Source organism: Lygodium microphyllum, chromosome 12 (genome assembly GCF_053477565.2).
Source record: "Lygodium microphyllum isolate KBCC chromosome 12, Lygodium_microphyllum_v1.1.10, whole genome shotgun sequence".
NCBI lineage: Eukaryota > Viridiplantae > Streptophyta > Polypodiopsida > Schizaeales > Lygodiaceae > Lygodium > Lygodium microphyllum.
Genome location: NC_141146.1, coordinates 77,910,305 through 77,927,306, shown reverse-complemented (window position 1 = coordinate 77,927,306; position 17,002 = coordinate 77,910,305). Strand labels below are relative to the sequence as shown.

The 17,002-nt window shown below is 42.8% G+C and overlaps 1 protein-coding gene across 2 annotated transcripts in view; it reads right to left on the bottom strand.

Moving 5' to 3' along the window:
• Positions 1-7,634: 7,634 nt before the first annotated feature.
• EMB3142 (nuclear pore complex protein (DUF3414)) overlaps positions 7,635-17,002 on the bottom strand; it is a 186,710-nt gene continuing 177,342 nt past the window's right edge. Inside the window, exons 38-45 of one of the 2 annotated variants that reach the window (XM_087689635.1) lie at positions 9,608-9,751; positions 9,193-9,351; positions 8,996-9,106; positions 8,720-8,863; positions 8,538-8,638; positions 8,321-8,440; positions 8,093-8,231; positions 7,635-7,968 (exon numbers count right to left, since the gene is read on the bottom strand). In XM_087689635.1, coding sequence (XP_087545761.1) covers positions 7,882-7,968; positions 8,093-8,231; positions 8,321-8,440; positions 8,538-8,638; positions 8,720-8,863; positions 8,996-9,106; positions 9,193-9,351; positions 9,608-9,751 — 1,005 coding nt within the window. In that variant the 3' untranslated portion in view covers positions 7,635-7,881. Of the gene's footprint in view, positions 7,969-8,092; positions 8,232-8,320; positions 8,441-8,537; positions 8,639-8,719; positions 8,864-8,995; positions 9,107-9,192; positions 9,352-9,607; positions 9,752-17,002 lie in introns of those variants that run through there. The other variant, XR_015692667.1, reaches the window with a different exon arrangement.

Sequence of the window (17,002 nt, the reverse complement as noted above, 5' to 3'; positions counted from 1 at the left end):
TTGGTGCAGTTATTGAGAAGAGGAAAAAAGCTTAGTGGATTTACATTAAGCTTGAGAGGGAAAAAGCATAGTTTATATAAAGAGAGAGGACTTGCCCTAAGCTTGAAATAAGCTATTTTGAGTGCTCTTTGAGAGATTTGACTCAAGTAGTGAGTTATACATATTTTTTACACAAAATAATGTTTTGAAAAAAAGTGGCAATGAGGCTTATCCACGTTCGCATGGAGCGCATATGCAAAAATTCTTTCAAATGATGCTAAACTTCAAGGGTCCATAGCTTTTGATCTAGAACACTAAATTCAAATATGTTTGAAGTGTTGTGATCCCACTAAGCTATACAATTATATTGCTTGATCTCAACTGCTTGAGTAATTTTTAAAATTCCAAAATATAATCTCCATGTTTTTATCATTAAGAAACCTTACCAATATACTAAGAAACTCAATAAATATACTACCTTTAAAATCCCTAAATGTTATTAATCTAGAATCTTCCTCATGCACAACAAAATATACATTATCCTTAATGACTTTTATTAAGATCAATGTTGAGTCATATATAACCTTTAGTAGCAAAGTAGATAGATTATATTCCTATGATAGGCCATTTAGGGATTTATTAGCTTGGAGTTCTCTAAGATTTTCTGCCTAAGATAATGAAGCAACAATGTGATTAGCCCTTTTGACCACTTAGATCTTAGCCCTAGAAGCAATCCCTTTTGAGTTTATCTAAATTACCTTGATGTTCTTGTTGGACCTTAGGGTGAGTCAAACCTTCATTGGCTTTGTTAGTCTTGTTATTTAGAAGCACAGAAAATCAATGAGTAAAATCATTTCCTATGAATAAATAAATTTAACTAAAGTGACCCTTTCAACTTGAATAAGATAATTATGTTTGAAATAAACAACTCAAATTTGACTATCACGATTTAGTATGGTACATTCTACATTCTTGATGACATCTTTTGAGCTTATCGCTCGAGCATCCTCCTTGAACTCTATAGAAGTGCCTCCTTAGACGGTCTCCTTTGTGACATCTATCAAAGGCCATTATTTTGGAGTAAATTTCACAAAGCTTCCACCAAGTTATAGAAAAGAGAGAAAAGCCGAATGGACTTTGATTGAGCTTCCATAAGTATAAAAGAGAGAGAAAGATAGGCAAATTTCTAAGATTTTTTATGTGATTATCGAGAATATGAGAAAAACTCAATAGTTTTTTTCACAACTTTCACACAATTATTAAGAAGAGAAACAAACCTGATGGATTTTGATAAATCCTCTATGTATGTAGAAAAGATATAATAAGCTCGATGGATTTTGATAGAAGTTCCATACTAGTGTGGAGATTAAAAGGGCTTGACACATTCTGATATAGCTCCCACTAAAGAGTTTATGAGAGCAAATGAACTAAGAGAGATACTCCCTCTAGCTCACTCACTTTCAAAATAGTATCTTCCTCCAAGGAGATTGTCTTTGAGGCTTACCATGGGTTGTTAGATAAAGAGGTCTTTGTTTAAGACTATTTCCAATACTCTTTTAAGGTTAAGAAGCAACAATGATACACATTTTTAAACAAAAATGATGTTTTTAAAAATGTGAAAATGTGATTGACCTGAACTCGCTCTCAACATCGTAACTAGAGTTTTTGAAAAAATCCAAAATTTAATCTTCATGTTTTGGCAATTAGGTATTCTTACCAATATCTCATGAAAATCAACACATTTGATGTCGTCAGAATCCCTTAACTCTATTACTCCACCTAATTGATGCTCAACAAAATATACATTGTCCTTGATAACATTTGTTAAGGTAAACTATGAGTATCACATAACGTCTCGTAGCATGGTTGGCACATTACATCCATTCCTCCTTGAAAATGTCTCAAAAGTTATTTTATAATATATAACTTTATTACTAGCTATTTATAAGACAAGATTCTAGTATGTAAGGGGAGGTAATACAATTAGCTGGTTATTGATAGCAAAGCTAGGGTTTAGGATGTATACTTAAAAAGGCCAATGATCAAAATTAGTGCAATAGTTCCTTTTTGAAGTTGTAGTATGTTTATGGCTTTTCGATGGTAGTATAGGATTGTGATTTTGTTGTATAGCGTAAACCATGTTGAACCTTCCAAACTGGAAAACTCTTCATTGTTAGGACATTTAAGCCTAAAGTGATCAAATTCATTACAGTAGTAACAAATTCTTTTTGGGCATTCTACTTGGAAATGTTCGACTTCACCAGAAATGTAACATCAATCATTTATTTTAGTTTTTGGACATTCTACTAAAAAAATAAAATGTAGCCAACCTACACTCATACAAAAATTCATCGATATCAGATAAAGGTTCAAAAGGCCAGCCTTTTGATCTAGAACTTGAAATTCAAATCCATTTGCAACATTGCAATTGTGATGACAAGCTTTGAGATTCTATCACTGCATCTTTAGTACTATTGGGAATTCCTAGGAGTACATTAAAAATTGATAAATATAATCTTTAAAATCCCTAACATTATTACTCTAGAACCTTGATTATGCATAATATAGCGATGATCATCCTTAACTTTTGCTAAAATAATTATTGAGTATCATAAAACATTTAGTAGCAAGATAGGCACATTACATCAGTGCCTACTAATGAAGGCTAGATCAACAATCCTAGGCTGTGATTATAGCAACTATGAATCTAACCTCAAAACTCCTCTCTAAGCAATCTCCTAAAATACTCAAGGGATGCAAAGCTACCATGGTCCTCATAGTGTAGGTGTAATGGTCTGTAACCTCCAAAGCAATGGCTTCCTCCAATGCTTCGAGCTTTCCCAACAATGAGTTTCATCAATAAGGCTCTACTTTAAGTCCTTGGATGAATGATCCCCAAACTATATCTAGATCTAGGCATCGTACCAAGAACCTAATTATAGATATTGCAAAGCCCAATAAAGAAGCTTGTGCTTGGTGTTCAAAAGAAGAAGTCACAATTACTACTGACATAATGCTGACCCAACATGCCATCCCAGTTATCCTCAAATTAGTGCCCTCTAGGAAGTCCTAATTCTTTAAATGGGCAACAATGGGTTCTCAAAAGGTGAACATAATGTCCAATGTGTTGCTCGCGAGCAAAACTTGTTTCAATGGGAACAATAATGTGCAATATCAAGGGGAATAGTTTGAGACTTATTGCCTTAGCAAGGAGTTTATAGTCAATTTCAAGCAAAGATAACACATGAAGAAAGTCTTGTCCAATCCATTATTCCTTGGATACTTGTCTAAGGATAAGGCCATAAGTGCCTTCATAAACTCATCTATGAAAGTAGCCATTGCACGTCTACTCATCCTCTTAGTCACCACTTTTCAAGTATGTTGCCAAACCATCTTCCTTAGAGTGGAGGGTGTGGTTGTAGGTTTCAAAAAGGTTGTGTAGTATTCTATAGCCACTAGACAAACTCCTAGGCACCCTATGCTACAGTACATGGACCTATCAACTCTCTTGAATCTCCACCTTCCCTATGTAGAGCATCTAGATCCCTTAATGCTTGAAGTCTATGTTATATCTCCCAACAGATGAGAATCCTTGATTAAAATCTCTACTTGCTTTACTAAATCTACTCTAATAGGTATCTTCTAATCCATCCAACTACAACTTGGATGCTCCTCCTCCCTTTAAATTGCAAACAATTATACTCATGTAGTCCTCCCTCTTTTGAAGTCCATGTCTCCGCCTTGTAGCCTCCTCTTCAAAGAATGAATGAATTTTATTCAAGCTCTCATTTAAGTCTCTAACAACCTGCCCAAGTAAAAAATGTTTAGTTCCACATAGATATGAGGGATTTTCTAAGATCATCATTGTGACATTAGTGATGCAGGATCCTAGCACTAGCATGGATTCTCTAACTCTCATGAAGAGAACCAACTAAAACACCCCAATAGAATAGAGCCAAGAATAATGCCAAATTTCCCACCTCTATCAGTAGTTTATCATCTATATAGAACCTTCGATCTAGTCTATCACAGCTCACATGCCTCATTAACATAAAACCTATTCATCCTAGAGAAGATGATGGCCTCTATTAGATTGCCTTACTTGGAGAATTGAAGTGAGCCTATGGATCTATCAAGCATAGTTGTAAACCAAGGATCCTATCCTTTAATTTGAAACTCCCAAGCAACCTACCTTCTATCCTTTAATGATCTCTATGCACCAATCCATCGTGTCCTCCCATGTCTTTATTATATTGAAGTCATCGAATACTATCTAATGATTAACGAGGTAGCTACTGATGGTGGTCCAAAACTATCCCTTATCTCACTAACCATGTGAGACATAAATGGCCAATAATCTAGTGTCACCACCTTGACAGAGATCCACCATGGCTCTACCACAAACCAAAATGCCTTAACCTTCTAGTGCCTTAACACATTGCTATCAAACACTAGGACATTTTCTAACACAAACAAACACATATTCTAGCATGCACAAAGATCTTAAGAGTATGAAAAGGCATGCAATGTGGAGGGCCATCCTTGATAATGAACTTTGTTCTAAAGCTAAGTGGATTGGCAATAAAGCACTATGTAACATCAAGGGCTACATTAGAGTTCCTTAGTGAAGGCAATGCAAGGCCTACTATCTCACAAGTCTTAATTGCTCCTTCAAACTATTGTGCCGTAGAATTTTGAGCTACATGCACTTCTAAAACCTAATGGATTAGTTTCAAGATGCAAGAGAGTAGCAAACGATTAGGGAAGAAGGCCGCTGCTTAGAAGAATGTTGAAAAGTTACCATGGTACACAAAGGGTATGCAAGCAATTGAAGCTAAGGAAGAGACTATGTTAAGTTAAGAAAGTGAATTATACATTAAGCCTCAATTAGCTCATTAAACAATCCCAAGACTAAAATGCACTCACTGTGTTTCAATGGTTCACAAGCATACACCCCACTTTTGGTTGATTCCTCATCTATAAAGAGTTTAGTGCATCCCTTCTCATCACTAGTATATGCCACCAATCTTCAACACATGGTTGCCAATCCATCATCTATTGCTACCACTCTTTCTTAGCTACTACCATATTGATCCTTCATTGTCATCCACTCCATGAGAGGCACATAGAGTAGCCATCCTCTAGTAGCCTATAGCACCTATAGTGCCCACTCTTCCATTAGCTTTAACTCTAACCACTGGTTACTATACTCTGAATCCATCAAGGATGATACAACCCAAATACATTCCACAACTCGCTCCACTAGAGCCATCAATATTGGATAGCTCCGCCCTTGAGCATTCTATACACATTCAATATTATTTATTATTTTTATTCTTTCAACTATATTCATTCCTGTGTTTTACATTTTTGCATTTATATTTAGTACAATATTTCAATCATGGTTATATACTGTGTTTTTTGTTGTAAGCCATGATATATTTACACATGGTATTAAAGTCATTTCTCTTCTAAAGCATATCTCAAGGCTTCATGGAGTATTTTGTTTATTCTTTCAAGATTCATTTATCCAAGCCTAGCTCGTCCGCCTTTCATACTCATTCATAAGGTTCATCTTAGTTATATGATACTTGGTTCACAGGATTCCTTCTCTCTCAAATTGAGGGAGGAAAACCCCTTCAAATACAACCAAAAATCCAAATTCTTGAAGTTGACCAACTTTATATTATCCATTTTCCTATGATCCTAATCATATCTATTTTGCTTCTATTATGTAGGAACGAGCTGTAAGTCACTATGGAGACCCAAATAGCTACCAATCTGGATTTGAATAATATTTATGATCAAAGATGCTCCAAAAAGTCTTTTGCCTTGTTTCAGTTGAGTATGATTTTGGTGCTTCACATTCAGAATTTATACCCTTCCCTCCCACTTTCAATGGATATTTAGATTTGTTTAACTTAAAAATTCATGACCCTACTCTAGACCCGCCATAGGTTAAATAGTCTTAGTACACATTGTCTTCAATCCATGTTTGAGCTTTAGGCCATCATTACACACTCGAGAGATGTATCACTTTTCACTCTAGTGCTTTGTTACCAAGAATGCCATTGGCACACCATGTAACTTAAAACCAATATCAAGAATGGGCATGTACCAACTACCTAAGCACACAATTCTCCCCTTGCTTTACTTTTCAAGGAATGCCAAGTCTTCAACATTCATAGTTGTCAAGTATGAAAGGTACTTAATGATACCTTAAGGTTTTATAAGGTGTGGTACAATATTAGTATAAAAAAAGATTTTACCTTGATTATTTTGGACTACAAAGAAAAGAATAGATGTTTGAAGTATAAGTAGCAATACTATTGGAGTAAATAAGATGAATACTGGAGGGTAACATCACAAAACCTCATGCCACACATGCAACATGCACTAGTATTACCTACAAGTGTAGGCGAGAGAGAGAGAGAGAGAGAGAGAGAGAGAGAGGGTAACATCACAAAACCTCATGCCACATGCAACATACAAATAAGAGAAGTGTAGGGGGGGGGAGAGAGAGAGAGAGGCTTGGAGAAAAGCGAGAAGGAAAAAAAAGAAACGTTGTAGGCTTGGGGGAAGTGGCAAAAAATACCGTATTCTTTCATCCTAATTTGTATCAATACGTATGGTACAGTACTGTACGGATCAGTCTGTACTACATACAGAGACAACCCTGTCAACATCCACATCTCTTCCCTGTTGTACCCACCCTTTGCATTCCACGATCATCGTCATCTTTGTGCCACCAATCTACATCAGTCTTTCTCATCATGTTGCTGCCAGTCCATGATCTGCCGCTGCCTCTCACACCTCTCGCCTCCTCCTAGGACGATCCTACAGTTTATGCTTTTGCTCCAGCTACCGATATCATCACCTCCAACTCCTGCAGTTGCCGTCTCGAGTTGGTGTGTGACAGCCAAAAGGTGGTTACTGCCTACATTCGTCTCTTGTTGAGGTCATCATCCAGCCTACTGCCGTGCCACGTGGTCATCTCCCAGCTATCGCCCTTCATCCTAGCGAGCTCCTATAGGCTGCATTTTGCCCCAGCTTGCTAACATCATCATCATCTGCATCAGCAGGTGCCAGGACCTGTTTCAGCGTATGTTTTCCTATCTACAGCAAGCGCCTACTTGCTGGCCACACACTACATCTATCAGACAGCTTCCTCAACATAAGACAGCAGCTGTTCTGCCTCTCTCCGGCTACCACCTTGCCGATGTGCACTCGGAGGTAGTGTTGGGAAGCAGTAGGCAGGTGCTTGGCGTCGCAATGCAGGCAGTGAAGATGGTGACCAGGGTTCCAGGTCGAGATGTGCAGTGTCAGTGGCACTGGTCAGTAGGATTAGTAGAACTGGGTATGAGGCAAAGCAGGAAACGAAGGAGCCAGGGGCAGGCATAGGCGGAAAAAGCCAGGCATCAGGTCAGCTTATCAGTTCTTCAGGTGACCTAGAAGGGGCTAACCTTCAGCCGACCCAATTTCTTTTAGCAAAGAAAAATTTTCACCAGCTGCTTCATCCAATGAGATCATGGAACTACAAATAGTGCCATCATTCAATTAGCATTGTTATATCTTTCTTGCATTTTATGTTGAATTAGTCTGAAGATTATGCTCTCAGAAGCTTGAGCAAAATTTGGACATCACCTAGCTCTTACACATACCAGAACACATTTACACCAACAGACTGAAATAGTTTATTATTAGAATGTCCAAGACTGAACTTTGAAAATCGTGCTTCCTATACACCTCAGAATGATTGAAAATCGTGCTTCCTATACACCTCAGAATGATAATGCTTTGTCTATACAAAGTGAGTTACAAAGAGAACCTTCGCTCTGTAGCACCCTTATGCTATGGTTTTGGCATCGGAAGTACATTACAAAGAGGCTTCAGTCTGCAGTGTCAATTTTGATGTAGATCCAGTATTATATGTTGCTTTAGAGAGCGAATAAGCCTGCCAATTTGTTTATCCTCTTGTCGTGCTCTCTCCTGCACAAAGGACACAAATCACACTTACAGTGCATGATGCAAACATGGAAATCTCTAGAGTGATACGATGCATCATATCCTTGACTATAAATTTAGTAAATGACATGTGAAATGCAATAGAAACCTCATTAGTTCTTTCGAGATGCTGAAGAGTTGGCAACAGCTTCTCATTCAAGCGTTGTAATTCTTCATTACTTCCGAACAGAGAATCAACAGCTTCAATGTGTTCAACCGCTCCTCGTAACTGCTCAGGTATTTGGAGTCTGTCAAATATGAACATAGCATTCCATTAGCAAGGGCGAAAAAGGGAGAATAGATTCCGAACCCCAGATTCCAAATGGAAAGCACTTACGTTTTTTCGTAGTGAATAAATAGAATATTAAGAGCATGCTCAATTATATAATAATAAAGTGCAATCAGGGACTCTCTGTTGCCTGCTGCACTGCACATTTCTATCAATGCAATATATCTCCTGCAAAACACAGTACAATTTGACCAAAGGAAATATCCAATCAGTTTGACTGTAGAAAACATGCAAGCAAGATCAAAGTTGAAGATCTGGCACCCACCTCTTTCTCAGTGACTCTGCATCACCTGCATGTTCCAATCTACTATATGCCTTTATTATCTCATCAACCTCATGCCTTGAAAGCTCGTTAATATCTTGAATCTAGAAACAACAGCTAACATCAGAAAATGGCATAACCTGAACTGTTACTTGAGAAAGCCTTACAGAGCTTCCGAGTGTTACCTTAGTCAAAAGTAATGCTCTTTCTTCTACAATGGTTGATAGGTCAATAACCGCCTGTTCCAAAAGGCTTGCCACAAGCAGTAAGGTGGGCTGTTTATGGCTTCCCAGTGTGAGATGTCCCATTGGCAGCATCTCTGACACAACCTGAGGTAGAAAACAAGCATTTGTAGTTCGTTCCAACTAGGGAAGCGCTGGGGAAGAAACAAAGCACCTATTTTGAAATGCATTAACATTAATATATACAGTCAGATTTGAAATGGTGAATTCTCAACGTACAGTCGGATTTGAGAAATGGAGCCGCAATCCATGTTGCACCACCATAGTGAAGAGAAAGGATATCAAGTTGCAGCGAATATGGGCAAGCAGGAGCTCCACTTTCCTAGCAGTCTACAAAATTGAAAAGGAAAAAGATTCACTTTGAGGCATAAGCAAGACAGAACTGGTTCTGAATTAAGTACACTTTGAATAACTACCTCCTGAACACCTGATATAGGCCCAGGCAGGCGCTTAGTTTCTCTAATGTACGAGACATATCGATTTCTTGAGTCTCCATCCAGCAAAAAATAGACACACATCAGACTATAGAGAGCCTGGGTGATTCCTAAATCATCTGCTTTAACCAGATGCCAAACCTGCAGGAAAAAAAACAAACATTTCTGCCCCTAGTGAATCCCCAATAAATCAGTAAGCTATATTCTGACAGTGCAATTGTTTAACTAAATTTTTTCAAAATGTGAAAAGAACTAAATCTTGGAGCCTTAGAAGCTTTACATCAGTTCCAGAGAAGCTAATGTTGAAACTTCTCACAGGTACTTCCTTCTATGAACTTCAAATAAGCTTCATTAAACTAACCAATGTAGAGTGATATCTCTGCAATAAGTATGGTACCTTGCTAGTTATTGCTGTAACAAGATCAAGTTCTTCAAGGTCATATAGCTCCATGCCAAATTTATCATCTCGTAAAACACGAGCAAAAAGCACCTGATGTGTCTTCACAAACTCCACAAATTCAGAGCCAACTTCACTTCCTTCCTGCACCACCAATCACCTTGTTACTAGCACTCAAGAGACTACAAAAACGCAAAGCAAAACAACCCCAGCCTCTCAGGTTTTTTTTTTTCTTTTTTTGGCAAGAGGAGTCCATGATTGTGAGATAATGGCTACAAACAATACTTTAACCTTCTTGGTCCCCGTCCAAGTGATCTCATATATATCAACACTCAACTAATAGTATCCTTGTAAATGGAAGCTTTGCCTGTATAGGCACATTACCCCAATCCACAAATTCTGATTGTTGACTTTCTGTTGGATGTCAGCCCCCAAAACCACCTGAACTGGCGCTATCTGGCTGGCTGGCTGGCTGGCTGGCTGATTCCCTGCATGCAGGCCGACAAGGAAGGAGGGCGGGGGGGGGGGGGGGGGGGGGGGGGGCGGCGAGAGAGAGAGAGTGTGTGTGTGTGTAACGGTCCGGGCCATTGCAATCCCCCGCATAGCATGCCTGCGACCCCTTGCAGGCATCTTGCAAGATCACGACACATCGCGTCACAACACCGCTTCTCAACACGACACGCACTCCTCAACATGACACGGCACCAAAGTTTGCAGAATGGCCCATCTTGAGGGCAAAGCTCATATTCGTTTGAAGGGACTATGTACATCACAAGCCAAAGGCATAGAGTATCATGGTTCGCAGGTGAGGGCTGGCACTATCAACATGCTTCCAAGCATGACTTGACGCTGCGGGGTGAGGGAGCTAGGAGGTACTCCCTCCTACCCACCTCCCCTTGAAAAAAATCGATGTCCACATCGAGTAGAGGAACCATCTCATGGCCTGCAAAAGTGGCTTTCAAACTTAGACTTCAAAATTCAAGGGTCTTAACGCACCTCACTATCAAGGTGGTCAGTGTCTGCCAGGTAGGTGCCATGCCCGCTAACTCTATTTACAACTGTGGAACAAGGCCTTTTCAAGACTCTTCTTACATTCCACCCACTAACTCTATTTACAACTGTGGAATGGAACGGGACTCGGCAGAATTTGTGAAAGAGACTTTATTGTGCACATCAACCATCCACTTGCTGACCATATTTACAAGCACAAAGTGGTAGATAACCCTATTAGAGCACGTTGCGCACCCGTGCTCCAACATTGGGCCAGACAACTTGAGCGTGCAAAACTACTTGTGGACTAGGGCTCGACACCCAACTTTCACTCTGAATGCCAAGCCCAAAAAGTAAGGGTCCATGCTAAGACACCTCATGATGAGTAGTTGTTTCTGGCCGCATCTATCAATCCCGATTTCAAGAAGAAGAAAACATGAGGTAGCCACGCGCTCTTGGATCCAAGAGGCACACTTTGGTTAAAAAGCACCTCCCCTTGAAAGAGTTGGGCCTTAGTTGCCTGGCTCTTCTATTGAGCACACATTCAAGGGAACAAGTTGAAGGTGGCATGACGTCTCCAAAGCGAAGCCGCATGTGGCCTTGCGTGGAAGGTGCAATCATAGGTTGCAACACCTCCCACTCGCCTTCTTGTCTTGGTGCCCTTGAAGGCACGCATCTCACTTGAAGCCCCGATCTTGATGGTGGTGCCCTTGTTGGCATGGATCTTCATTGGAGCTTACTTCTTTTTCCTCTTCTTGATGCTCTTAGTGACATAGATCCGGCTTGATGAGCTCCTAGCTTTTGGCCACTCATCATCTTGCATAGCAGCATGATGCTTTGCTCTTCTTGCGAGGTCCATTTCACTCGCATCAAGAATCCTCCCCTGCTTTGCACCGCATGACTTTGAAGAGATAAGGGGGAGTATTCTCTTGGACTAGGTTGCACGGGGAGCATGTGGAGCAGAAGCCAACTGCATGACATGCCTAGAAGTTGGATGCTAATTGGTCCACTGCATGAGATCCATATCTCCCGCATCAAGTACCCTCACCCTCTTTGCAGCATACCCCTTCAGAAGTTTGGACTAGTGGGCTAGAGCACCTGGATACCATGCGTTGACTTGATGGGTTGCATCAAAGCACTGCGCCTGTAGAGTGAGGGCCATTTCCCTCGTGGCAAACACTTTTGGGCCTCTATTGCCCGGATCTATCCTTGACACGTGCAGGAAGAAAAGATGGTGTTCAGATTTATTCGTACATGCCACGCTTGCTGGCCAGATCACATGTTATGGTCCATGTTGAAGGCAAACAAGCTCGATTCATAGCATGGAATTGTCTAGCTTGCATTGCGAGGGACATTTCCCCCACCATGATTACTTTGAACTAGCCCACAACGGCCTGATTGCACAAGAAGGCACCCTAGCTTTTAAGCAACTCGAGTGGAGGGGTCACCGCGTCTTGCTTTGCTTCAATCATGGGCCTCAACATGTCCGCATCCATCTTTACTGTGTTGATTAGGGCTAACCTTCACACCTCACCCTTTCTTTCCTAGTGTGCTCTGTGATGAGCCAAATCCACTTGGAATAACCTGGAGGGTGAAGCCTCCTTGCCTCTATCTTGGTTCGATCTCATAGCCATCCGACCACTTTGATTTCCCCAAGTAGATAACATCCCTTTGGGCCAACGACCGGAATGAGCTTGATTGCACACTAGGGCTTTTCAAGTTCATGCATCTCCTTGAAATTCACTTCGTGGTGAGTATAGGGCTTGTTTCATCCCACAGCTCTGCCACTTGGGTTCCATTTATGAAGATCCACTCACCATGATTGGACCACACTCGAAGCGCCCTAGCACTCCCAATCATATCGCCATGTGAGGGCCTATCACCCTCGGAATTGGCCTTTGCTCCGAATGTCTTTCACCCTTTTAATCAACCATTATAGCATGAGGGTCTTTCACCCTTTTAATCAACCATTATAGCATCGGTACGTAGTAGTAGGACCTCACTTCATTGCTGAAGCTAAGCCGTTGTCACCTACAAACCAATTCAGATTTTGGGAGTGCAGGAATTAACCTAGTGGTCTTATCCTTTGCTCTAGGCACAGACACAAAGTTCATAAGTTTCCACGTTTTCTTTTTCTTGGGCAGCCCTCATTGGCTCCCGTCTTCCCACCACTTGCTTCCACACCAACATCACACTTCACCTCTTCACCACAACATGCAGCTGTTCCTTTACCCTCATGATGTAAGGAGCCTTCCTCTCAACACACGTCATCATTGTTCCTTCATAGTTGTGGCTGAATAAGTCTTCCATGCACACAACTCCGCTCACTTCTTCAACACACATGGCACGTTCATTTATACTCCCGGTACCACAAGTCTCAACAACAGGGTTGGCCATTCTTTTATCCTCCCGACGCAAGGAGTCATCCACACACACTTCGCTGCTCACTTCATCTTCCACACAACATTACTACAAGGCATAGATGGTCCCAGTTCATTTAAGCTCACTTGGCCGGACAAGTACTCCAACACATCCACTCCATCACACATCAACACTTCACTCTTTTTCAACTCAACTTTTGATCTCTTGGCCTCATCAACACACAAATCATCATATGGGCCCAATTCCTTTATGCTCGCTGGGCTAGACGAGCTCTTCTCTACTTCCATGTATTCCAACACATGGGGCTTGCTAACCCACAAAGAACAAGAGTTGGCCTTAGTCGCCTAATCCACTTCCTCTATTACCACACCATCAACCATACATTTTGGCCCACAAGTCACTGTCAACACATGTTCTTCCTTAGACTTCATCATAGCATCAACATTCTTTTTCAAAGGGACACGCGTCTCACTACACAAGTCCCTCATGGCTACCCTGATCTTTGGGGCAAGGTCTTTGAACTTTCACAAGACCGGCAACCCTTTCTTGTCCTAGATCGTGATTGTCCTTGGCAAGATTGGGACCTTGCACAACCTTTGAGTCTAGGTTGAGGACCAAAGTTAATGTACTTTGAGGATTGCCCAAATCTTTAGCTTGGTGGAAATTGACAATGATGGAGTGATGGATCAATAAGATGTCATTTGAATGTGAGATATTCATTTGGAGAATGTTGATGGGTGGTCTTCCCTTGCATCGGCTCTTCATGGTAGGGGTATTCCCGATAGAAATTGATTCTTCTATACCACTACAAATTGCGTCTTCATGTTAGATTTATTTCGTGTTCTTTTGCTCAGAAGATTTGGATCCTCCTTTCTAACATTTAGCATGCTATGCTAGAGACTAGGATGCATCCTTTTAATTGGGTCTTTGGCAAGCCTAAATATCATGGTCTAACAGAAGCTTATAGGAAGATTCTATTTTATTTCCTCGCATTCTAGGATTATTGGCATATTTGGATTCACAAAGTGTCCATTTTCTATGTTGCCTCGACATCCAACACTATCTTGCAAAGCTGAAGGGACTTCTTTAGTGGTAGCTTTATCTTATTTAGCAAGTTGATATCTTGAGCACAGATGATTTAGTTTCTTGGCTTCTGGCCATCTCTTTAATGACCATGCCTTGACTTTTCTACTTCTTCTCTGACTAATATACATACTCTTTATAGAAAAAAGAGAGAATGAACTCCAATAGAGCTTTCAAGCCATTGTGAATATTGGACTCTCTTTTATTTTGCAAATAAAGAGTGGCTAATTATATTACTTTAGAAAAACCTTGAATACAAACAAGTGCTCCTACTCAACAGACTAGCTAGAGCTGATATAGAGTCACAAAGATATCAAATATACAAGCCTCTCAGGGCGATCTAGGGGAGATGGGGGCAAGAAGCCATGGAGGGGGAGTGTATCACTATTTCGGGCTTCCTGCATGCATCACGAAAAACAAGTCTTGGCAGCCCCAAGTGCGCATGAAGTGAAGACGGAGCTACTGACGAGCTCAGTACTCGCCCTGCACCTGGTTCCATCGGCCGCGAAGGGAGTGGATAATGGAGGTACATAGCTCTGCCGAAATCGCCAGTACAAAAAGTCTCTCTCCTCCAAAAACCTTCTGACATCGCGCCCTCCAGATATGCCATTCAGTGAGACTCCCTATGATCTCCCATACCTCAGAGCGGCCAGTACTTGGCAAATGGGTAGAGCCCCCAAGCCAGCTATTGTGCACAACCCCGCCTCAATAAGGAAGATCGTGTCTTGCATCCCAACCTCATACAGAAGGTGACGACCCTGATTGACTGCCTGCCAGTAGAAAGCTCCCAAAGAGATACATCCAAGGCTGGATGCTGTACGACGGAGGATGTGGCCAACTCCTCTCCAAACTGGTTGTGCCGTCTTGCATGACCAAAGGCAGTGCTTTGGAGTTTCCAGAAGTTGATATGTGTAGCATTTACATCCTCCATCCTTCTGCATTTGGGCTAACCAACTCCCTACCGCCAAGCCTCCATGTGCCACCAGCCATACAAAATACGGTACGCTCCGTGGCCTCCAACTGTCCCATAGGCGGCGCCAGAAAATCCATCGGAAAGCATCCATGATGCTCTGCTCCGCCCAATACCTGCTATGCGATGGCGCCCAGTCCATGTTCTCCTGCATCAGCACGTGTCTGCCAATCGTGGTTGTGTACTCCAGGAACCTCGAAGGCTTCTTGGCGACCGTAGCCGCGGGCCAGATTCACTGTCTCCTGGATCCCACTCCAGCTCATCCAATGGTCATCCCTCCCAAATCGAGAGGCACCACTCTCGAAGATCCTTCCAAAAAACATAGGGGTCCAGTCGCCATATCTTCCCTTAAAGGCCCATCACCCGAATCCTCCTCCACGAAAGGATAGCTATCGCCTCATCCTGCTACAGTCTGTCAAGGGCCAAACACCCCCATGTGGGGCGTCGCGCTCTCAGCCTGCCACTTGTAGGGGGATAGCTAATTGTGAAAACTTAGCGGCCCATACCTCCCCGAGCTCTACCGGCGGCTATCGTACTGAGGGGCCAAGACACTCTTGAGGTATTGTAGCATCAATCTACATTCTCCTCAACTCGACTTCTCTCTGGCAACCTGATGCCCACTGCAACACCTCGTTCTCCACCAACCTATACACCTCTCGCTTGGTCCTGATGGTGCGAGCCGGGGTGAGAGTCGTGACTGTATACACTGGCAAAAACGGGCCGCTTGTGCCAGGGGCCACTTGATCACATCCATCGGAGCTCTCCATTGTGGAGGGGCTCAAAAGATAATGCTCACGTGTGGGACCTCGACACCAGCCCACCAGTTAATGTCCATCATGCAACCTGGCCACTGCTGTGCAAACAGTGCTAGTCCCTCTTCTCCCATTCATTGCAAGATATGGTTTGCCACCTGACTCTTCACCCACTCGTCTATCTGTGTCATCATCCAATCCCCTCAGTGAGAGGATTGAAGGAAAAAGGCGTAGTTTGGTCTATCTGATGGTGCTAGTAGATGGACCTTGCCCCTCCTTGACTTACGCACCACGAAGACCCCCCCTCTAGAGGTAGTGGGATCTCTCCGCGCTCTGCAACTCTCAAGTAAAACCATAGGCCATTGCGGAGGAACTCTTGTGATAATAGCTGCGCCTGTCTCAAGAAAGTGTAATGGGCGGTAGGGACAGATGAGCTCGTGGCCGTGTGGGGTGGGGTTGGGGGGGGAAGGGGCAAGGCTGCTGGTGCGAGGAGGATGTAGGCGAGTATGGCTCATCATCTCCTATGAGAGGGGGGAGGGGGAGGGATCACCTGCACCGAGTGCGGATCAGTGGGGGTGCTCGGCAGGGGAGGTGGTGGGAGGGAAGAGAATTGAGGGATGGTGGGGTGGTTGGAGGCGGGTGGCGAGTGGCGAGTGTGGGGTAGGGCTAGTGGCCCTGGAAGAGGGGGGCTGTGGGCCAAGGTCAATGGGGGATCCATGGGAGGTTGAGGGGGTGGGTGTGGGGGCTATGGGATCTCAGGTGAGGTAGTCTATAGCGTGGGTGGTGGATATGGGGGACTGCAATCCTGTCTGGGGGGGGGGGGGGGGGGGCATCACTCGACCTCCTGCTCCCTGCTGATGAGGCTATCTCAGGAGCTCGCTATAGCCCCCCTTGCCGTCTCCCTCTTTGTCATCTCTGGACGCGTATGAAACCATCAACGTCCACTTGCGGGCCTGGCGGCGGAGTGGCCTTGGCTCCAAAATGGGTGCAATCTACTGCCTGATGCCCAAAGTCATGGCAACACAGGCACTGCCCTGATTGCCCGGTCACAATGACTTGCTGCCTAAAGGAGTGACCTCCTGCCTCAATCTCTAGGAACTTTGGTATACTCTTTGTGTGTTTCATGACCACTCGTACCTTTGGGACTCCTACAACTATCACTGCATCCACGAAGAAGGGAGGAAGAACTGTGCCGAAGAGCCGTCCAAAGTCCTCCAC